Source organism: Salvia miltiorrhiza, chromosome 6, assembly GCF_028751815.1.
Source record: "Salvia miltiorrhiza cultivar Shanhuang (shh) chromosome 6, IMPLAD_Smil_shh, whole genome shotgun sequence".
Lineage (NCBI taxonomy): Eukaryota > Viridiplantae > Streptophyta > Magnoliopsida > Lamiales > Lamiaceae > Salvia > Salvia miltiorrhiza.
The window spans coordinates 40,231,795-40,255,540 of record NC_080392.1 but is presented as its reverse complement, the minus strand read 5'-3'; the positions used below and the strand labels follow the sequence as shown (position 1 = coordinate 40,255,540).

The following is a 23,746-nucleotide window of genomic DNA, read 5'->3' as shown; positions in this document are numbered from 1 at the left end:
TTTTTTATTTATTACAATTTGTAATGGCAATTTAATAATATATATATATATATATATATATATATAATATTAAATTATTTATTTTGATATACGATAACCATCCTTGTGGAGTATAAATTTCTTCAAAACCGTAGAAAGACGTATTGCTTAATACAGTAGATTATAGGACTAAGAAATAAATTTTACTAGCGGTGTACCCGTACAGTATGACTATTCATACCTATTTTCAAAGTATATTAAATTTAATTATTAATTGTAAAAATAATTTAAACTTACGCAACCATAAATACAAAGTAATTGAATGAAATAGTGAATTTACATACATGATAAAAAAAAATATTATGTGGCTAAAAGAAAGGATTTTATGTTATACCATTCACATCACATGGTAACAAAATACAAACATTTCAGTATGCGTATGTTGGCCAAGCGGTAAGGGCTTAATGCCTAAGGCCAAAGGTCTTGGACTCGAGTCTCCCGTGGCGCGACCTTTAAATTTCTTTATTTATTACTGTTAATGTATTAAAAAAAAATACAAACATTTCTAAAATACAGGCAGAATGCAAACAAAATACAGAAATAAGCAAATCTACTATAACTGATGTTTAATTCTACAAAAATACAGATACATTTCCTGTCATGTATCAGAAGGTTAACTTCATCTTCTATTGAAACATCTCACCATTACAGCAACACAAGAACAACAAAAAATTAGCCCTTCTTTTGATCTATGAGAAACTAGGGTTCTGTGATCAACTAAAATAATCCCTGTACAAGTAAAGCCTGCTAGTTGAGACGGTTTTGTTCTACAGTTAGTAGCTTCGTACCATCCTCTCCACGACGTCTCAGATTGAACCCTATGACCGGGGAAACAACAACCTTAGTTGAGGCCACGAGGGAGCATCTATCCTTAGTAATAAGAACATGCTTAAAAAAGGGACTGGTTTACATATTGGAATCATAGAATTAATGGCAATAACATTCATGCTTTCTGCTTAAATTCTACTAGAAGAAAGTTAGCAAATTACCGGAACATTCTACCACGTTCTGCTCGTTGCAGGCTGGAAAAACACTCCACAACACATTATGCAGGCAGGGAGTCATAAGGGTTGAAGTGACTCTAAATTAGAGGTGATGCATTCTACCTGCACAGCCAAATCCTTGACCCCAGCTCCGCGTATAATGTGTGAAACTTGTTTCTTGATGGAAGCTTTGTCAGAATCTGCTGAAACATGGAGGTGGATGGTCCCCACAATGTCTGTGTTAGTGAAGCTCCAGACGTGCAAATTCTGAGAGCCAACAACCCCTTTCAGCTTCATCACGTCGTTTAGAGCTTCCTTGAGATCCTGCTCGTAGGATCTGGGAACTCTCTGCAGCAAGATTTCTGCAGAATTTCTAAGCAATGGAATCACAGATGACACAATCAGTGCTGAGATAAATATTGAGCAGGCGGGATCAGCAACAAGCCAGCCCTTGTACTTGATCAGTAAAGTTGAGATAACAACTCCAACACTTCCCAGGGTGTCTGCCAAGACATGCAAGAAAATGCCTTGCATGTTGTGGTCAATGTGGTGGCGGTGATGCTTCTTTTCCTTTTCTCCGTCATGATTATGGTGGTGGTGATGTTGGTCGTCTACATTGACATGGCGGTGGTGGTGGTGGTGTGGCTCGACATGTTTCTGATGATGGTCAAGTTGATCATTCTGGTGGTGGAGGTCATGCTTTTCCTTCTCCCCTGAGAGGGGGTTGGAATGGCTGTGGTTATGATCGGATTGGCCAACATGGTTCTGGCGGTGGTGGAGGAAGTGGTGGTGCTGATCATCTACATCGGCGTGATGCTGATTATGGCTATGTAGTTCAACATGTTTGTGATCATGGTCGTGCTGCTCATTCTTCACGTGGTGGTGGTGGTGGTGGTGATGATGGTCGTCGTGTTTGTGGTCTCCCACATCAACACTACATTGGTCCTCATGCTTTGAACACGATTTCTCACTGCAGTCATGGACAACAGCCACGAGCTCCGGATGCTTCTCGCCATGCTCGTGTAAATGATGGGAGTCGGAATGAGCTTCCTCATGGGAGTGATGGGAATGTGAACACGGCCCAGATCCACCATGGGCGTGATGATGCTCCTCGTGAAAGAAGACAAGCCCCACCATGTTAACAACCAAACCTCCGACCGAGACAGACAGCAAACTACTCGTAGAAATCTCTTGAGGGTCCAAAATCCGCTCAAACGACTCCAATGTGATCAACGCTCCAACAAGAACCAGAAAAACAGCATTAACATATCCAGAGAGAACCTCAAATCTCCCACGCCCATAATTAAACTGACCATTCGCTGGCAAGCGTGAGATGTAGGAAGCATACAAACCAATCGCCAAAGCAGCACAATCGAACAGCATGTGACAAGCATCGGAGATCAGCCCTAGGCTGTTACTCATGAAACCAGCCACAAACTCAACAACCATATAAGCAGTGTTTATCAACAGAAACAGAGCAATCTTGCGTGACTTTCGCTCACTCAAAATGTGCCTAATAGGTTTCATCACCTCGATGCCACGTGATTCAGACGACTCAACCCCCAACTCAGGATAACTAATACTAACAGGATTCAGCTCCCTCACCGCTACCCACAGCAACAAACCACATATAAGCAATCCCCACAACGAGAGCTCGGGAAAATAGAACAGCTCCAACACAAGAGTACACACAAATGTCACAAAATACTCCCTCTGATTATCTTTAGATGCAGCTACTGATCTCTCATCAGTGTAATTCTCACTCAAAAGCACACCAAAAACTACAGTATTCGCCAACGGCCAGCCTAGGCTCGACAAGGAAATGCTATCGCCCTCGACTTCAAACACGAGCATGCTAACACAAGCAGGTATGAACAAAACAACTGTAGTGAAGAACAATGTAATCAATCTAACCCTTTTCTGTCCAAGCTCACGAATTTCCCCCCAATTTGATAAAACCCTTTCGTAGCACCCTAAAAACCCTGACAAGAATGGCAGCAGCATAGGCCAAATCCTCAAACAATTCGAATTAGGAAAAGCTACAAACCCTTTGCTGATAATATTCACATGGGATAAAGGAAAGCATTCGATTCGATCCCAGCTAAGTGACAACAAGATCAACCCAGATAAAAGTGCGATAAACCCACGAAATTTGGATGATCCGATTGAATTATTACCGATAAAGATTCGATTTTTACCTTCCGCCATGAAACGAGCCGCCACATTTCCGGCCAATTCGGCTAGGATCAACGCCGCCGCGCCGCAGTATCTTAAGGCCTGAAATCTGAGCAGGAAAACGACAGCGAGGAGGAGTGATTTGGCGACGAGGAGCTTGTGCTGGGATTGGGTGATTAGAGTGAGAGAGAGAAGGGGCCGCTGGGGCTTCCTAGTGTGAGAGTCTCCACTGAAAACGGAGGCGAAGAGAGAGAAAGAGAGGGTGAGGATGAAGGAGAGGAGAGAGACGAGGAAAGAGAAAGGGAAGATGGAGAAAGAGGGAGGGGAAGCGCGCAGAAATGGGAAAAGGGAGTAGAGGGAGCGGAGGGAGAAGAGGAGGAGGAAGAGGAAGGAGAAGGAGGAGGTTGCGGCGGAGGCGCCGGAGAGCCGGGAGATGGGGCGGCGGTTTTTGGAGGGAGTCGCGGCAGGGGTGGAAGGGAAGACCGGGTAAGAGGGGCGGGGGGTCGGAGTAGCGGCAGCGGAGGCGGCATTGGATGCTCGTGTGGGGAGAGCGATGCGATTCGGGCGGTGGTGGTGGTGGTGGTGGTGATCGGCCATGTTTAGTGAGATAAAGTGTAGAGAGAGAGAGAGAGAGAGAGAGAGGAAGCCCGATTAAGAGGAGTGGACTCGGGTGGGTTTAAGTCACCGGTTTCTTGGAGAAAGCCCGGCCCGGACGGCAGGGGGCGTAGTGAAGGGGCAAGAAAAATTTATAATATATAAATAAATTATGAGATGACAAAATTGAATGTATATTTGTCTGGCTAAGAAAAACATGGGTCTTCTCGAAAAAATAGACTGGTCGTAGATGGTGTACTTTTTCTAACCGATGTATAAATGCAATGCCTTCAAATCTTTTAACAATTTTAAAATAGATTGGCCGTTAAATCTTTATTTTAATTGAACAGTAGTATTTTTTTATTTTTGATAAATTAATAATATTAAATAAAGAAATTTAAATGTCGCGCCAGAGAAAATTCAAACATGAGACTTTGAATAGTAGTATCAATTTTGTCTTTAACTGACATTTTTTTTAGGAAAAATATAATAGTTATTAAGCTAAATTGGAAACAACAATATCTAGAAGCCAATTAAGAAAATTGGCCTTCCATATCATTACATCAGAAGAAGACAAAGAAAAAACGAGCAAACGCATGAGCTGCTCGATTAGCCTCAGGGCGAGCGTGAAGAAAATCTAAAACAATGTAACGACGAACATGAACAAAATCTTCCCAAAGTTCATCACAAAAGGACTCCGACCCATGATATACGGAGTCTTTTAAATGATATTTAAACACATACTTTAAAGAGTGGATTTTGAAAATAACTTATTTCTTTTAGTAAACTTAAAAATTACCCACTAAGATAAAAACTTTAAAAAATACCTACACTTACCATTTTACCCCTTTAAGCACCACCCTTTAAAAAATTTGCGCATTTCACAACCAAAATTTTTTGGTTGTGAATTTACAACTAGTCGAATTCACAACCAGAATTTATTTTGGTTGTGAATTCAAGTAGTTGTGAATTTGAGTTTTAAAGTTTGAATTCACAACTAAAAATATTAGTTGTGAATTCACAATTAGAAATATTGTTAGTCGTGAATTCAAACTTTAAAACTCAAATTCACGACTACTTGAATTCACAACTAGCAATAGAGTTGGTTGTGAATTCGAGATTTAAAACTCGAATTCACAACTAACACTAGCAATTCAGTTGTGAATTCATCAAACTGGCTGTGAATTCGAGAATTCACAACCAAAACAACTAGTTGTGAATTCGAGCTTTAAAACTCGAATTCACAACCAACACTAACGATTCAATTGTTAATTCATCGATCTGGTTGTGAATTCATAGATTTGGTTGTGAATTCAAGAATATTAAGTTGTGAATTCATAGATGTGGTCGTGAATTCAAAAACATTAAGTTGTGAATTTATAAATCTGGTTGTGAATTCAAGAAAATTAAATTGTGAATTCAAGAACCTTAAATTATGAATTCATATATCTAATTGTGAAATCAAAAACATTAATAAATTCGTAGGAGTGAGAAAGTAATAATAATAATAAAAAAAATTGGCTTGGAGGGTGGAAAAAAAATGACTGGGGTGTGGGCAGTGGAAAAGTAAAAGAAATTTTTATTTCTTTTTTGGCTTGAGGGTGGGTGGTCGGTTGGGGGGAGGGGTCATTTTTTTTTTTTGGCTTGAGGGTGGGTGGTTGGGGAGGTGGGGGGTTGGGGTTGGGGTTGGGGTTGGGGGGGTGGGCAGAGGAGAGAGTAAAAGATTTTTTATTTTTGGCTTGAGGGTGGGGTGGGCAGAGGGAGAGTAAAAGATTTTTTTTTTTTGCTTGGGGGTTGGGGGAGGAGGGGTTGGGGTCGGGGGTGGGCAGAGGGGGGAGTAAAAGAAAATAAAATTAGGTGTGGATATTTTTTTAATTTTAATTTTAGGCGCAGTTTTATCATTTAACACAAAGAATGGGTAATTTTTTAAGTTTTTATTTGAGTGGGTAAATTTTAAGTTTACTAAAAAAATGGCTACTTTCATATATTGAGTCTACTTTCAATATAAAGAAAGTATTCATTTTTTATGATAAATTAAATAAGTAAATAAAGAAATTCATAAACCGCACGATGATGGACTAAAACTCAGGACATCAGGTCTTGAACATTAACCACGTACTGCTAAGACCAACAAACGCATATTCACTATGTTTATATAAGTTAATAAAAAGTAATAATTTTCGTTTATGTAATATGTAAATGCTTTGCATACTCACTACGCGGACAATTTTTTCATAAATTGAAATTGAATTCTACTTATCTACTAGTATCATTTTTTTTAGAACCAGATTGCATTAAAACCAATCAAGAAGAGTTTACAGCAGATGGAAGCTCCGAGGCAGAGGAAAACGGAGCAGAATTACACAAGGCGAAAGAAGCTAATCTATCGGCTTCCACATTACTATCATGAGGTGATCAACTAAAAACAACATGACGAAAAGAGCTCAACAACTCATAGATTGTAGTCAAGGTAACTCCAAGATAAGAGAGATCGGCTTCCCGCTTGGACACAATCCAGTATATAGATTGGCAATCAATTTCCAAAATGGCATCCTTGACTCCGCGTTCCCGGCAAAGAAAGAGGCCTTCGAGCAACGCCAAAGCTTCACCTTCAATGGCAGAGAACACTCACATCTTGTAACCAAAACGACAACCCGCCACATCATTCTCCCCATCTTTCATCACCACACCAATACCAATACCAACATCATCCTTCACCGCCACATCACACGAAACCTTCACCTGTCCTTCCTGACTACAAGCCACCTGAGACGCCCGAAGCTGATGTTGAGGAGCGAGCATATGAGACGTCCATTGAGCATGAGAAGCAATCGCCAAACACTCCACATGAGACAACTCTTTTTGTTGGAATAGCAGTAGATTCCTAGCGTACCAAATGGACCAAGCGAGAGTAACGAGTTGCGCATGAGTCTCCCTTTGAGGGCAACTTCGAATTTTGTCGAACCAAACCGGGATGGAGCATATTGCCTGCATTGGCGAGAGCCGAAAATGAGAAACAACCCAAAGCATCTCAACCCACTTACAGTCACGAAGCGCATGCTCTACTATCATTGATGCTTCTTTCGTCCATAAATTTTTTTTCTCGTTCGTGCGTAAATATTGTGCTATTTTTATTTTGTTACGCTTTTTATTATATTTTAAATCTGTTAGGTCCCGAAAGGTCTAGAATAGGTGTATGAGGGGGGGGGGGAAATACACCTATGGGCAGTTTCAAAAAACAACAAACACAATACAACCTTTAACAGTTAATGAAAGGTTGAAGACTGATACTGAAAAACGCTTCAGTAAAGATATCAGTTAAAGTCAAGATTTTAACTGATACACTCGTAGAGCTTCAGGCTTGGATTGAACAGAGAAGTGTTATGAATCTTACTGATTATCCAAAGATTTATCAGTGAGACTAATAACACACACAACGGAAAGTTTTATCTTTTGAAAAAGCCTTTGTGATTAACACGTTGTCAGGTTTATGTTTCACTTTGCGATTACCCAGTTTCAATTAAGAACGTTTGTGCACAGATAAGAAAGTAAAACTGAAAGTGATAAACGACAAAGGGATTTTTACGTGGTTCAGAATCCAAGTCTACATCCACGGTCAGTTGATCACACTGACAAACACTCTAGGCTTATGCTTACGGGTAGGGATGTGAAAAAAGTCTGAAACCGACGGGTCGACCCGAATAGACCGATAAAAAAAGTGGGTTAGGGCTGAAATTTTTTAGCCCGAAAAAAATTTAGCCCGAATGGCCCGAACCAAAAATAGCCCGAGCCCGATAGGGTTGGCCCGAAAATCGAGTGGGTTGGCCCGATTAACCGAACACATTCTTAATAATTGATTTTTAAACTTTAATACTTTACTTTTTAATTCGATAATAACATTTTGATGCTTGTAGAATATGTTTTGATTTTTTCCAATGGTTAATAATAAAAATCTATGATATAAAAGTCATAGAAAGATTGCCATTTATGTTAAATCTATATACAATTTTTATCAGAACCGAAATTAAAGTTAGATATTATGTAAACTTATGTTAAAAAAACACTAATTTTTGTATCTAAAATAAAGCGAAATGTCTTGATTTAAAAAATACAACATATTTTTATTACAAGTATATGATTATCTATAAAAAAAATAAACATATAAAAAAATCGTAAAACTTGTGGGCCCGAACAGGCTAGCCCGAAACCGAGTGGGTTAGGGTTAGGGTCGAAAAATTTTAGCTCGAAAAATAAAAAAACCGACTAGTCCGAACCGAAAATAACCCGAAATCGAGTGGGCTGGCCCGATTGACATCCCTACTTACGGGTGCACAACAAACCTTGAATTGAAACCACATGTTTCAGCACCAACACACTGGGTTGGATTTCTCAAACACATTTAGCGCACACTGGGCAGTAAGATTTCTCTGGAGTCAGAACACTTGTCTGAACTCCTCTCGACTCAAACACTCTTTTCGCTAAGTTGAAATGAGGTTCGAAAACTACCAACTAGATCATAGAGAACAGTCTCTCTGTAATCAGTAACTTAGGTTTTGGATAAATAATATATGCCTAAGGTTCTAAGAGAATATATGTAATCAACAATTGACTGATTTTGGCTTTGTGATTCTCTTCTTCGATTCAAACTTTGGAAGATTTTGATTGGTTGAGTTGCAAATTCGGCAGCGTTTCAGCTTGTGTATTTAAATCGGTAAAGATTGAAGTGATCCTCGAGCTCTATTTATAGAAGAGGTCTTGAATAGATCCGTTGGCGGAGATGGTCTTCAAGAATTCATCCGTTGGAGAGCAATTCGAATTTTGTTGAAGCTTCAATCTTCGAGGTTCCTTGTTTGGTGAGAAACGGCTACTCAGGTACAGAAGGTAAGGCGCCTCTGAAAAGGTAATCACCAAAAAAGAATGCTCTGAAGAGAAATGACGATCCTCTGAATCTCTACTTTTAATGCGGCTGTACTTGGAAGTGCGTGGCTTCCTTTTAACTTTGGAGGTTCAGTCCGAGGAAGAATGTTAACTGATACTTGACTTTAGTATCTGTAACAATCCGCTCTTTTATTATTATTTAAATCCAGTATTGCGTGTTTATTAATCTATCTTTTAGTAAATGAAGCACTTTATGAATTCAGTTATGATTCTGAATTATGTATTATTGGAGACAGAGTCATTACACTAGCAGTATGCATTTATTTTCGCGTGATTAAGACCGCGACGTGAATCATTGAGTCGATGAATAATTATTATTCAAAGTTATAACCGACTTAGCGAAGTTGTGTTATTTATTAATCAAGATGGAGTTTATTTCTATTTATTCATATTGTTACTTAAGTCGTGGATTACTTCCGACTTTGAAGCTAGTTCAATCTACGGATTTAATTTAAATATTAGAACGATGAATGAATTAAACCTATGGATTTAATTTAGCAATCTATCGATATATCAATACAAATTAGATATCGAAAAGCACATTATTAGAGCGACCAGTATTCGACTGCGGATGAACGATATTACAAATACAGGGCAACCAACACTGAAGGATTTTATTTAGATCACATCACAACTTTTAGTCCCTTACAATCAACTTTACAACCCTACACACCTATGCTTATTCAAATTCACCATCTGCAACAAAAGAAAATGAAAAAGGGAAAAGTACTCCCTACAGTTCTATTACACAATTGCAACAAATGAATAGAAAAGAAAAAGAGGGGGGGGGGACGTTGGGCATGAAGCAGCCATTGCTACAATTCCCAACAGTTCCTCTCTACACTCTGCACTCCCTCCTTCCTCTACAGCCACTCTTCCATCACTTCAAGGCCATGCCTTAGTACACAAGAGGTTCAAATCAGCTACCCTTCTCTACAACCAAGTCAACAACAGCTTTACCAAAGGTACAACTAGGCTTTCCATCAGCCACACTACAACCATGCCCTCCCTTTAGCACACTCAAGTGCACATCAACCGAGCCCTTCTAGTTTAACTTCACATTTCAATCCTCAAGCCACCACTTCCTCCATTCAATACTTAGAATCTTCAGCAGAAACAACAGGAACCTTCACTCCATCTCTGCCAAGAATTTCAAGAAGGTAATCCTTGACTTTAATGCTTCCACCTTTATGTTCATGTTTCACCTGCATTGATGAACAACAACCATTGATTGCTTCAGCTATCCAGCCCAATTGTCACCTCTAAAGTTTAAGAAGTGGAGAAGAACCTTTGTTCATTACTCTGCCAGGTCTCAAAGGTGAGCCATGCTTTAACTCTCTCTCAAGCTCTTCCACGTGTTCTTCCTGCATTGATTGATGAAACAATATATGTTAACCTATCACAGTGACACCATTTAATCCAACCACAACAGCCAACTAAACTATCTAATGCTACCTCAGTTTTTCCTCTACTTATTCAAACCACACATGCTGTCATCATACTATAACATTAAAACTTAGATCTACAGCTAGAGTCATGTAAGTATCATGCATTTAAGCAGAACCACGGACCTCACACGTTGATTATGAAATGTTTAAGAGATGGAATGAATCATATGCACACATCAATGGACTTAGTATATAGCTCTACTATATCACTTGAACAACCTTTTTTTTAAAAAGAAAACCAAGGTTACAGTAGAGTAGTTTAGACTTAGCTTCGAACGGGGGGTGGCTGACTGTCGGACACCAGGACCGAAACGACGACGGCTAGACCTCCGTCGACTAAATAGGATGGCTACGTCGCGCTAGCCGGCAACTCACAGATGACGGCGAACCATGGAGGACGACGAGGCAGAACCCTGCTGCTTGTCGGAGCTTGACGGAGAAGGAAAAGAGAAGCCGAACGCCGAAGAGGCAGCGACACTTCCAGACAGTGCAACGGAGCAGCGAATCTCGCCGGTCATCCTGTTGCAGCGGCGGCGGAACTTCGACAAAGGAGATGAGCTAGGGCTCGATTTGGGAAGAAGGAGAATTAGGGCTCAATCTTTGAATGGCCTCCCCTAAATTTTGAGAGACAGCAGCAACGACTTTTTCAGGCAGAGATTGCAGCCTAGCCGGAACTAGTGTTGCCGCCGGTTCAGGAACTGCCGGTTCCGGGCCCGACCCGGCGGTTCAGGGTCAAGAATCTGGCGGACCGGAACCGGCCCGGATGAAATGTGAAGAGCCGGTTTTCGGACCCTGAACCGGCGGTTCCGGGCCGGGCCGAAAACCGGCGGTTCCCGGTTTTTCACTTTTTTTTTGTATTATTTTTATTTTTAATGAAATTAAATGATTTGTGTTAATTTCAACTAAATGTAGCTTTAGTATTTATAGTGTACTACACATGGTAGAGAATCCTACATTTTTCAATGGAGCTTCACTATCTATAGTGTACTATATATTGTAAAGAATACTACATTTTTCAATGTGGGATCACTCAACCTAACTTATAAATATAGAACTTATATTCATGTAATATATAACTTACAACTTATAAATATATAACTTGTAACTTATAACTTATATTCATGTAATAGTTTTTACTTTACAAATGTTGAAAAAAATATTAAAATTACTCAACTTATACTATATAGTTTTATAAATTATGATGTTAAAAACTTAAAATGTTAAAATTACTCAACTTAAAGTCTTAAATTACTTAATAACTTATATACTATTGTCATATAAATATATAATTTTTAAATATATGTTTTGTTTTTTAAAGCTTGAAATTACTCAAGTTACCAAGTAAAATAATTTTCAAATTTACTCAACTTAAAAATCTTAATAATATAATAATATTTTTTATGTCATCTTTTTTTTAAATGACAATTGAATTGAAATAAAATAAAGGAAAAATAATTAACACATTGAGAACCAAAAATTCAAATGAATTCATAAAAATAGATATCTTTATTGAATTTATTCTATGTACCAAAAAATATTACAAGGATACAAATTACATAATCTTTAAAATTGAATAAGTAAACTAACTAATATTAACTAATTGATTCCTAGACCTTATAAGTTATAAGTTACATAATTTATATTCATGTAATATATAACTTATAACTTATAAAAATATAACTTGTAACTTATAACTTATATTCATGTAATAGTTTTTACTTTACAAATGTTGAAAAAAATATGAAAATTACTCAACTTATACTATATAGTTTTATAAATTATGATGTTAAAAACTTAAAATGTTAAAATTACTCAACTTAAAGTCGTAAATTACTTAATAACTTATATACTATTGTCATATAAATATATAATTTTTAAGGGTTAATAGTGTTTTATGTCCCGAACTTTCAGCGTTTTCCACAAAATGTCCCAAACTTTCATTTTCTCCTAAAAAACCCTGAACTTTCAATTTTTTCCATAAAATGTCCCACTATACAAAATTCGATGAAAAAAAGATGAATTATCTAGCCGAAAGAAATATTTTGGGGACCACCATTGTTGGAAAATCATATTGGAAACCACCATTGTTGGAAAACGCTGAAAGTTCGGAATTTTTTATCATCTTTTCGTCATTGAATTTTGTATAGCGGGACATTTTATGGAAAAAATTGAAAGTTCAGGGTTTTTTAGGAGAAAATGAAAGTTTGGGACATTTTGTGGAAAACGCTGAAAGTTCGGGACATAAAACACTATTAACCCAATTTTTAAATATATGTTTTGTTTTTTAAAAAATATTACAAGGATACAAATTACATAATCTTTAAAATCGAATAAGTAAACTAACTAATATTAACTAATTGATCCCTAGACCTTATAAGTTATAAGTTACATATTTATAAGTTATATATTTAGAAGTTATAAGTTATTACATGAATATAAGTTACATATTTATAAGTTAGGTTGAGTGATCCCACATTGAAAATGTAGGATTCTTTACAATGTGTAGTACATTATAGATAGTGAAGTTACATTATCCCACATTGAAAAATGTAGGATTCTCTACCATGTTTAGTACACTATAAATAGTGAAGCTACATTATCCCACATTGAAAAATGTAGGATTCTTTACCATGTGTAGTACACTATAAATAGTGAAACTACATTTAGTTAAAATTATTAAGATTTGAATATAAAAAAAAAAAAAAAAAAATTGGTCGGGCCCGGCGGTTCAGGGCCGAACCGGCGGGCCGCGGGCCACCCTCCCCTTGAACTGTAACCGGACCGAGCTCCTTGACGGGCCGGTCCCGGAACCGGCCCGTGGTCAACGGTCCGGGCCCGGACCGTTGACTTTCGGGCCGGTTCAGGGTCGGCCCGCCGGTCCCGGTTGAACCGTGGCATCCCTAGCCGGAACCATTCGCGGTGGAGCTCGTGAGGAGACGGAGCGAGAGAGAGAGAGAGATGTTGAGCGGCGTCCGATTTTGAGAGGGGGAGATAGGCGTTTCTGATAATTGAGAGAGAGAGAGAACCGAGTTGTTGGGGGGATTGGGGAATGGGCCTTTTCATATTTTGCTATTGGGCCTGTGATTATAAATGAATTCCTTTAATTATCAAAGTGGGCTGAAACCTTATATATTTTAGAGGTATTGGCCAATAAATACATTAACTTTCCCAATTTTCTAGAATATAATACCACCTTTAGATTCTGCTCCATAATACACCACTTTTGTGATTCTTCTAATTTCTCACCCTGAATATTTCTGAAAATTCAAAGACTACCCCAAGTATAATCAAAATTGCATAATAACCCTGACATCAATTAAACAAGACAGAATACCCCATTTTGTTTTTAAAACAGTTTAACAAATAATGAGGCCCAACATGCTTCCGTAACACTTCGAAATAAATCTTAAATTTAAACCAACATTATACCTTTGTCGACTGGTCTTCTTCAGGAGTCAGTTCTGTTGCGTTTTACGGCTCGTCTGCCCACCCGGCACGCACCAACCACACTCTCGCAAGAGATGGTTGCAACCCTTCTCCTTCACTAAGTGTCGACTCAATACTTTGTTGGAAAAATAAAGAAAATATTTTTACTCAACCGGAATAGTTGGACAAAAACTAAGCGTTTATAGAGGAATTATATAATAATTAATTTATTTCATAAAATACTCCCCAAGGGAGGAGACTAACTTGTTTAGCTACTCATAGTAGCTAATACTTGTGTACATAAAATAAAAAGGAACTAAAGCTAAAAACGAAAAACTTTGAAAACAAAAAATTAAAAGATTACAAAGATAATTTTTAGAGAGAGAAAGTGCTTGTGAAAATGTGTTGTAATTTTCAGATGCTTTCTTCTCTCCAGAACTTAGGTTTATATAGAGGTTTGATCCCCTCTATAATTGCTCGGTTGTTGGCCTTGGATTCCATCTTCGTGGCCAGCTTTCTTGAATATGACATCCACCTTCTTTTGTCGGCCTTGATTGCCGACACTTGTTAGTGTCATCACATGGTGCTGGTCCCTTGCTTTATCGTTTTGTGATAATGCTGGTAGGGGCCGGCTGCTTTTTCCTTCCACTCACGTTTGTCTTGGAGCGTTTGGTGAGTGGTCCTTCTGTCATTCCACCCACTTTTGTCGTTTCTTTTGTGGGTGCGATCCTTGCTGTGAATCACATGATTCACTTTTCTTTGTCGGCCACCTTACTTTTTTGGTGCCCGAGGGTTTCTTCCCTTTGGAGTCTGATGCTCATCATGTTCATCAGACCGGAACCTCCTTCTGTCAGGCTTCGGGAAGAATCCTTTGCCGAATTCCGGCTCTTTCTGCGATGAACATTGATCGCAGACTTTCTCAATCCAATGGCTCAGATGAGCCATGTTGCAAAATTTGCGACGAGTCTCCTTGCTCCCCGCTACCTTGTTTTCCCACAGCATTTGCCGTTTATTCTCGAAAGATTTTTCGGCAAAAGGGGTCGTAGTTCCTGTCATTGTGTTAACCAGGAACGTTCCCAGATCTGAACTTTGGTAGAACTTGAATCTGGACTTCATTTTGTCCATCTCTGTGAGACAGACCCATAGGCCCCATGCTCGTCTAGTGGAGATTTGATCCTCCTTGAATGTTGAGACGATTGTGGACTGAAAATCGGGAACTTTGATCCGGTTCAGGGCTCCCGTGTCAGGTCTCCGAAGCTTGATGAAGTGGAAAGCTTCACGGATTCCTTTTCCAACTGGCTCTGGTGCTGCACTGAAAAAGTACAATTCCAGAACATCTCCCCGTTTGAGGGACTCGTTGTTCTCCCATGCATCAAACACCGTTTTTTGGATCCATTTGGGTAGACCCTTGATCTCGGTGAAGGCTGGAGAGGTAGTATAAACTGAGGCCAACGCCCCAAACTCATACCACTCTTTGACGTCGTTTGGATTGGCTCCTAGAGTTGTCCAAACGCGAGGATATTTTCCTGCAACATCAATCCGGCAATTTCCTGGATTAATGCCCTTTCTTGTGAGAAGTTTCTCCCACCTGTCTTGATACATCTGCCAAGAATGAGAAATTTCAATAAAATCAGTATCAACCTTAACTTGGCCTGTCATTGGCCTAAGATTGATCTCTTTCTCTTTTACCCCAGAGGTGGAGGGTTGACATGTTGATTCAGGGTGTGACCCCTTAACAACATCTTTTCCTCGAGGGTCTAGCTGTGAAGCTATTACCTCAGGACTTGGGCTAGGGGTACTTGAATCCCCTGCTACAGGTAATCCGCCCTGTACGGAAAGCATTGCTTTAATCCGATTATCTCGGATAGCGCGCAAGAGCGGCTTGTTGATTGCTTCTTGAAGATTGAACATCTTTATGAAGCATGCATCGATTTGGTTAGATACTTGAGCTTCATCAGCTGCTTGTATCTTCCCTGCTTGTTTGGTGTGTAGAACACACTTTTGCCATTCTTGTTGTAGCAACTCTAAACTTTCAAAGAGCTGCGCCTGTTGTGCCTCGATGGCCTCCACTTCAGGGAGCTCCATCACTTGTTAGGAAATCTGCAAGAACATTTTGATCAGATTTCAAGATGACAATATCATAATCATAATATTGTCATTCTGCTTGCCATCTAAGCAATCTAGCCTTCTCAGGTTTAGATTCTATCTTTTTTGTTAAGAAAGCTTTAACATTAGTGTTATCTACTTTCAAAACAAATTTCTTAACAAGTAAGAAAAGCGGCCATTTTTTAAACGCCTTTCGCACTGCAAAGAATTCCTTTTCGTTGATGTGCCATCGCACAACTTCATTATCGGAGAAAAGACCGCTACAATGTCTGCAAGGTTCTTCTCCATAGGGGGTGATCTTTGCGAGCACAGCTGCCCACCAGAAGTCACTTGCGTCTGTATATAGGATCAGATCATCCTCATCTTGTGGTATTGAGAGTTTTGGGAGATTTTTGCAAATCTCTTTTAACTTCTTCATACCCTCCCGATGCTCCTCTTTCCAAATGAATGGAACATCTTTCTTCAATAACGGACTGAAGACTTTCCGGTATTCTGCAAGATTTTTTATAAACATTCCTGCAAAGTTAACGACTCCTAGAAAACTTTGGAGCTGTTTCTTTTCTTTGAGATCCTCCGGGAAATTCTGGACCTTTTCCACAATATGATCTTGTAGAATAATTCCAGATTCATCGATCTCAATTCCCAGAAACTCCATCTTCTGGGTGGCTATGACTGCCTTCTTTTCAGACAGCACTAGTCCTTCTTGTTGGCAAACATCCGCAAAGATCTCCAGATGCCTGACATGTTCATGAATGTTTTTTGATGCAATGAGAATATCATCAATATAAACAAACATAAACGAAGAATAATCCTTAAAAAGATTATCCATCTTTCTTTGGAATATCTGAGGTGCGTTGGCTAGCCCCATTGGCATGACATTCCAGACATAATGTCCTTGTGGAGTTGAGAAAGCTGTGAACTTCTTACTCCCTTCCTCCATGCGAATCTGGTAAAAACCTGACTTGCAGTCGAACTTTGAGAATACCTTTGCACTTCTGATGCAGTTGATAAGGTGTTCTCTGCTTGGGATGAAATATCCGTCAAACTCAAGAATGTCATTAATCCCTTTATAATTAATGACTAATCTTAGCTTTCCTCTCTTGATCTCCCCATGATTTCTTACCAGAAATCCAGGACTGCTGTAGGGTGATCTTCCTTCTTCGATCAGCTTTAAATCAAGGTGTTCCTTGATTATACTCATCATATCCTGTTGATCTCGAGGGTTCATCAGGATAGGTCTAAACCTTACAAACTCATGCTCCTTTCCAGTTTTAACTTTCAAGGTTGCTCTGAGCTGGTTCTTGTCCCACCATGCCAACGGATCCTCGTGGTAACACTTCTGGATTCTCCTTTTGACGTCGGCAATGGACACCTGTTCTTCTTCCTTGATATCTTTGTGTGATATCAGGGATGCTTTGAGGATTTGAGTTTCTTCCTCGGAGAGATCTGGGAATCCCTCAGTTCTGCATTTAAGCAAAGCTTCTCTGAATCTCCTTTGATCCTTCATTTGGGGCCTCTGGAGTCTGCCATCATCACCACGCTTGCTGCGGAATTTGATTGGCATTGAGCGATGAAAAGCTCCATTGAGCCTTTGCACAATGATCTTGTGGTCACAATTGGTTGTGAACACTAGCCTCCTGGCTTCATTGTCTTGTATGTACCGCTTGAAGCTTTGCAGAAAATTATTTCCGAATAATATATCTGCTCCGGTATCATGGAAATAAATTGGTGGAGTCTTAACCTTGTACCAAGGTGTCTGTCCTGCTCCTCCGATCAATATTTCCGTTTGTTTTACTCCCTTTGATAGAAGTAAGATCTTTTTGGAGAAATCCCTTCCTGCAATTCGAGGTAGATCTTCTTCCACTTCTTCTGGAAAGACTCCTCATTTTGCTGTACAGATTCCTGCTCCCGAATCCACGTAAGCAGCAAAATATTCTGCTTTGAATTTTTCATATAACATCCCTACAGAGATGTATATCGAGAATGGACTTGTCATTGGATCATCAATCTTTGGCGTCCAATTGTAACCTCCATTATTCCTAATTTCCATGACCATGGTTTATATTTGTCAAGGAAATCTCGTCCTAAGATCAGGACGTCCGCTTCTTGTCCGGCTTGGCCTTCAGTCTGGATTTCAAAGCCTCCAACCTCCAGAGTTCCGATGTATCGGTTATCTCCTGGATTCGCCAAATAATACAACGAACTACAAGGAAACTTGTTCTCCCTGTTTGTTGTATCAAATCTTGTGGAAACTTGTCTCCATCCTTCGGGACATTTGAGCTTGATTCTTATGTCCGGAGCTGGTGTTTCCTGGATCGCCCTTCTCTCATAAGACTGAGAGAAACTCCTTGTTATAGGCCCTGAAGTTAGCCTATTTCCTTGGAATGATAGCCTTGGTGCTCCTAGTCTGAGACTCTGGGTATGGCTAAGCACCGGCTTGTCTCCAATGTCGATGTCGATTTCCCTAATCTTAGGAATCTCCACTCGGTTTGGATTGACTGCATTGGCAACCTCCTTGAATATTTCTGGAATTTCAATATATTCTTTTCCCAGAAATAATTCCGTGTGATGGGAATTTGATAGGGCATACGAGACTTGATAAGTCAGTGAGTATGGCCTATTTCTATCCGTCATAAATTCCTTCTTTTTGTAGTCCTGATAGAGAGTCAGGGCTCGGCTGAAGGATGAATCTTGCAGATTATAAGCGATTTGTGGATAGAACTCGGTTATAATCTTCTTGGCATAGAGATTGCCTGAAAAAGCTCCAAGAATTGAATCTCTGGCATCTCTGATTCTTTTGTCGCAAAGTGCAACGTCAATTGGTTGGTCTGTCCCTGGGAAGAGGGAGGATTTGATTACCAATTGAATTGCTCCAATATGAATCCATTTCATCGTACTTGCGACTTCTGGCTTCATTTTCTTGAGATCCTACTTGATATCTTCAGCTGGAACCAGCTGGATTTCCACCTGATTACTTGTGATCTCAATTGGAAGCGCCATTTCTTGGCTTGTAACGCCAAAATAGACATGATGCTTCCTTTTGGTTGGAATCAAGCTATGTAAGACTCGATTCAATCTCCCATTGGAAAACCCTTGGTATGCTTGTACCTCTTCGGTTTCCTTCTTGAGTTTTTTCACGAGCTTCTTTACCACTTCTTTCTGTGGAATCAGAAAATGGCTAGTGAATCCATTCTGATCCTCCTTCTGGATGTGGTGGACCTCGTGTTCTTCTTTAGTCTGACTCGTCTCCGGTTGATCCATCGGTCATTTCCGAATCTTCAGAACTAAAGACTTCTTCCTGTTCGTATATACTCTCATCAGAGGATATATCTTCGAACTGATACACGGGTATCAATTCTTGATGGTAGATGGCGTCTTCGATATCCGGTATGGATTCGAATCTTATCATCTTTTCCTTGTTATCTGGGCAATTGGTAGAAATATGCCCCTTTGCACCGCACGTCCAACAGTTGCAATCCTTAAAACTTTCATTTGTTTTGGCTTGAGTACGCCTGAAAGTTTTTCTTGTCGGGGTTCTCTTTTGAGAAGAGAAACGGTTCCTTGATGGTCCGCTCCGTTGGCCTGATTTGTAGGAGCGTGCCTTTTGTCTGGTCCACATAGTTCTTGGCTTCCAAGAACTTCTTCTAGACTTTCTTTCATAGGGTTGGTACCTATGTTTCTTTCGGCTCCTCTTTTGATATAGCAAGTCAGCACCAATCTCTGTTGGAAGATCAATGTTGTCGCACATCAATGGGGATCTCTTATTGAGTCTTCTCAATCTCTTGAGATTCCTCTGATCTGCTGCCTTTTGACACCATTCGGACAGCTTCTTGTGGACATAAGACATCCTCCTTGAAGCGCTATCAAGTGGATATCCTCCTGGTGATACATACTCATTGATGAGCATCTCCCTCCATGGACTTGGAAACTTTGGGAAAAAGAGGTCCATGGCCTTCTGATCTTCAACCATCCCCATATTGTAACACCCCGTTATTTCTTAGCTAAATTTAGAATTATTTTGAACTTAGAAGTCAGGATGATTCACGCCGGATATAAAGAAAATGAATTTATTTTAATTCCAACAAAAATGATTTACAAAAACATTTATAAATTTAGTTATTAAATTTATATGCATTGCATATTTATTTAATTTAGCATTCAAGTATTTTCACGAGCTATTTATTTAAGCGTACCCTGAACGATTATTACAGTTTTCATAATACAACCCGGAAGACTTTATTTTATTATATTTTATTTATCCACCTACTACTCACCTAACATACACCACTTACCTCCCTCAAAATAAGCTGTCACCCACTACCACCACTTTAAAGCAATCAAGTGCTCCATAACTCCTACTACCACCACTTTAACGCAATCAAGTGCTCCATAACTCCTCTGCATCCATAAGTATACCATATCCAAGCTCTCCTTTACTCAATACATACAAATTATTTTTCTGAGCCAAGTTGAGACAGAAAGCAATTCATTCTCCTCACAAATCAAGCAATCGAACCATTTCAGCAATCGAACCATTTCAGATTTCAACGGCTCAACTCAAAGCCCTTCCTCAAACTAGTAGAACACTCAGGTATAACATCAAGAACAAGCTCAGCCTTTCCTATCAAGGTTTTTCTTCAATTCATAGCAGTAAACACACACATATACAGAAACTAATCCAGAGAATCCTTATAAAAGTTTCACTTCCAAATTCTACTCTATAAATTGTAATGTTTCCTTTCGTTCATTCACAGAGAAACACATATGCATACATTCATTTATATATATATACAAACTCATATATGTGTTTAAGCAAACATATCAAATGTTTTACAATGATTAAAATCGAAAATGAATAAAAGAGAAGAAGAAGAATGCTATATGTTTGTTGGGTGTGTGAGCCGAGTCTGGGGAGTGATACGGCGGTCTGCGGCGGCTCATCGCTGTTGTCCGTCCGGTGCAGCAGAGCGAGAGGGAGGTGGCGGCGCCCTCGCCGTTGCCAAGGAGGGAGGCGGACGAGGGGTGGTGTCTGGGCGTGAGCTCATAGTTGGTGTGTGCGTGAGATGAGAGGGAGAGAGATGAAATGGGGGTGGACGACGGCTGGACAGCGGGGCTGTTCAGTGGAGGGAGGCAGGGCACGGCGGCTGTGCCGCTGCTGCCCGGCCACGGTTGGAGAGAAGGAGGTGGGCTGGTCGGAGTTGGTCTGGGTGGAGGGTTGAGCGGAGAACGACGGCGGCGGTGGTGGCAGTTTGGTGGCTGCTACTCGCTGGGAATTTGAGGGCGGCGATGGCGGTACCATCGGCCAAGGTTGAGCCGAGGAGAGGGAGGAGCATCGGCGGCGGCTCAGTTGCTGCCGATCAGACCCAGGAGAGAGAGAGATGGGAGTCGGAGTCACCGGTCGGCGGCGGCTTTTGCTGCTGCAGTCGCCGGAAGGAAAGAGAATGGAGGGGTCGAGGGTGATGGTGAGGATGACAGAGCGGCGCTCGTCGCCGGGGATGGTGGTACGCGGCCGTGAAGTCCGAGAGAGAGGGAGAAGAGGAGGGGCGTCGAGAGAGGGGCGGCGTGTGTTGGTTTGTGTGTGTGGGGGCAACCTTGAGTGAAATAAAGTCGAGGGAGTCGGGAGAGGGGTGACCGGCGACGCCTACCGCCGGAGGAGAGAAGAGGGCGAAGGGGGGTGCCTTGCAGCGCAGCTGCTGTGTGCTGTGTGCGTGTGTTTGTTTTGTGTGTGTTCTGAATGTGTGTGTGTGTGTGTGTGCGTGTGATTAAGAGAGGGAGGAGAAAGGTAATAGGGTTTGGGGTTTTGGGCCTGGATTGTTGGGCTTTGGCTATTGGGCCGGAAAATGGAGAAGGAAAGAGTGAATGAGCTTAAGTTGTTGGGTCGATTTTTAATTTTATTTAGCTGGGCCCGATTTATTTTATTCAGTCTGGGCCATCCCTATTTTATTGAATTGGGCCTCATCTTTTAATTGGTATGGGCTATTATTTATTTAAGCATGAGCTCTATTTCATCTATTTAAATGGCTTTCCTATTTTATTTAATTAGACTAATAATTAGTTTGATTAAATTATTTTAAAGATGATTTGCATTATAATATTATTAGCATCATGAAGTGCATATTTTCAAATAATTACTTATTACATTATTAAAGTATGAAATGAGCTATGCATTTGCATCATGATTTAAATTGGTATTATTTATAATCAATTATTAAAGAAAGTCGAGTAAGAATATTGTTGGTGTTCTTAACTCAAAAGAAATATTTTTAATTATTTATTCATTAAATTTTGAAAACCCGGCTAAGTGAATCATAAAATAATAAGCACAACACCATGACTTAAGATTAGCTTCACGAGACCTATTAAGAATAGAATTTCTTGTAGGCTTTGTGACCAGGGGGATTAGCGCTGCTTTCCCAAGACAGGTTTTTATGTGTATGATCTTCAGGCTTTGCCTATCCAGGTGGGCTTACTTTCCAAATGTATAAAGTATGATTGAGTTATTAAGCTCTAAATGTTTCAATGATATGCAAATTATTTATTCAGTAAAATGCAAATTGTTTATCCAATAAAATATTTTGTGCACTCTGCTCCGTTTAAGGCTCGCATTAATGAATCGATCGAGGTTCTCTCTTGACCTAACACGTTATTTGAGAATTGTGTACACCTATTAGCTGACTCGGTGGGTTGATCTCCATTCGGGCACTAATCATGTATGAGGCGTTATAAGGGTGCTCGACGGGATGTGTTCCGGAGCATTGGGTCCCAAATGGGAACTTGGCTGGGTTACGCCCTCAGTCCAAGTAAAGCAGGAGTAATGGATCCGTCGGTGGCTAAAAGGTCCGGGATCACAGCGAGTAACGGAAAGGGAGTGTGACATGTGCGCACAAATGAAAAATGTTTTAACATGCTTAGAAGTTATTTCATTTTAAAACCTTCTAAGTCATGTCAAGTATAATTGGATAAACTGCTCTTTATTAAAATATGAGATGTTTCAGAAAATGCATGCCCACTAAGTACATTAGTACTTAGCCCAAAAATACTTTCAAATGTTTTCAGGTTGGCTGGCCGGTGCTGACGGGACTGAGCTGAGGCTAGAGATAAATTCCTATGTTAGACTTCCGCTGTAGCAATTACTCTTATACATCTTTTGTTTTCTCAACTTAAGATGACTTCATTTGAGCTTCAATTTAAAATTTATAGTTTTATGTTAATGAACGTCGGTTGTCAGAAGCATGAAACAAAACTTGTGATCCAAAGGGGCCTAGCCTGACTTTCTATCCTATTTCGGGTTTTAACAAGGTATTTCCCTTGTTTATTTCTATGAATTATTCACACCTCGATTATATTTATTCCTTCAAGAATTGGGGTGTGACACATATGGACATATAGGGTGTATAGGCGCAAAAGTTCATCGAGAGCTTTTGGCTCCAGCACCATCAATCTTAGATTGTAAAGTGCCTGTTGATATTTCTTGCGCTTCTCCTCTGCGGATCCTTCGAAAAATCCCATTCCCAAGAAATGGATTTTAACTTGTTTAGTAGTTACATCGATGATATCATAAATTGACGAGCTACTAAACATTTCCTCCCTTGCCGGGACCTCAATTTTATCCCAGTATTGTTTTGCCATTCCTGCCAAGCTGGCTTCGAAGATTCTGGCAAATTCTTTTTTGTCGTAATCAATTGTGGCAATCACGACTTTTAATGATGAAGCCCATTCGTCGATGAGACCCTCCCATTCTTTGAAACTGGCTTCGTCGAGGTTGAGAATCAATCCGTATGGATGGATTGGTTCTAAGGTGACCTTTCCTACAGGAGTATCCTGCATCCGAGGCCTCCGTCGTTTGGTTCGTTGGAACTGGCTTGTTTCTTCTTGAGCTGGTCCCTTCTTTGACGGTTCTCCTTCTTGAGGCTCGGTTTTGGGCACCTCATCTCCTTGGTTCATCTTTAGATCAACCATATTGAGGTTAGCAAAAGATTCTGCTAACTCCTGTAGATCCTCTAATCCGATTCTGTCAAGGCTATTCATGATATTTGC

The 23,746-nt window shown here is 40.0% G+C and overlaps 1 protein-coding gene and 1 long non-coding RNA gene across 3 annotated transcripts; one reads left to right on the top strand and one right to left on the bottom strand.

The window, feature by feature from the left end:
• Positions 1-480: 480 nt before the first annotated feature.
• LOC130989516 (uncharacterized) lies at positions 481-3,963 on the bottom strand. 2 transcript variants are annotated; one of them, XM_057913482.1, is made up of 2 exons: positions 1,029-3,963; positions 481-857 (listed from the first exon to the last, which is right to left on the bottom strand). In XM_057913482.1, the coding sequence occupies exon 1, from the start codon at positions 3,792-3,794 to the stop codon at positions 1,101-1,103; it is 2,694 nt and encodes an 897-aa protein (XP_057769465.1). In that variant the 5' UTR covers positions 3,795-3,963; the 3' UTR covers positions 481-857; positions 1,029-1,100. The 2 variants fall into 2 exon arrangements, with proteins under 2 accessions (XP_057769465.1, XP_057769467.1); XM_057913484.1 differs by having other exon boundaries at positions 481-904; positions 1,029-3,955.
• Positions 3,964-22,060: 18,097 nt separating this feature from the next.
• On the top strand, positions 22,061-23,083 carry LOC130989514 (uncharacterized). Its single transcript, XR_009090663.1, has 2 exons — positions 22,061-22,169; positions 22,766-23,083. It is a non-coding gene; the product is annotated as an uncharacterized LOC130989514 (long non-coding RNA).
• The last annotated feature ends 663 nt before the right edge of the window (positions 23,084-23,746 follow it).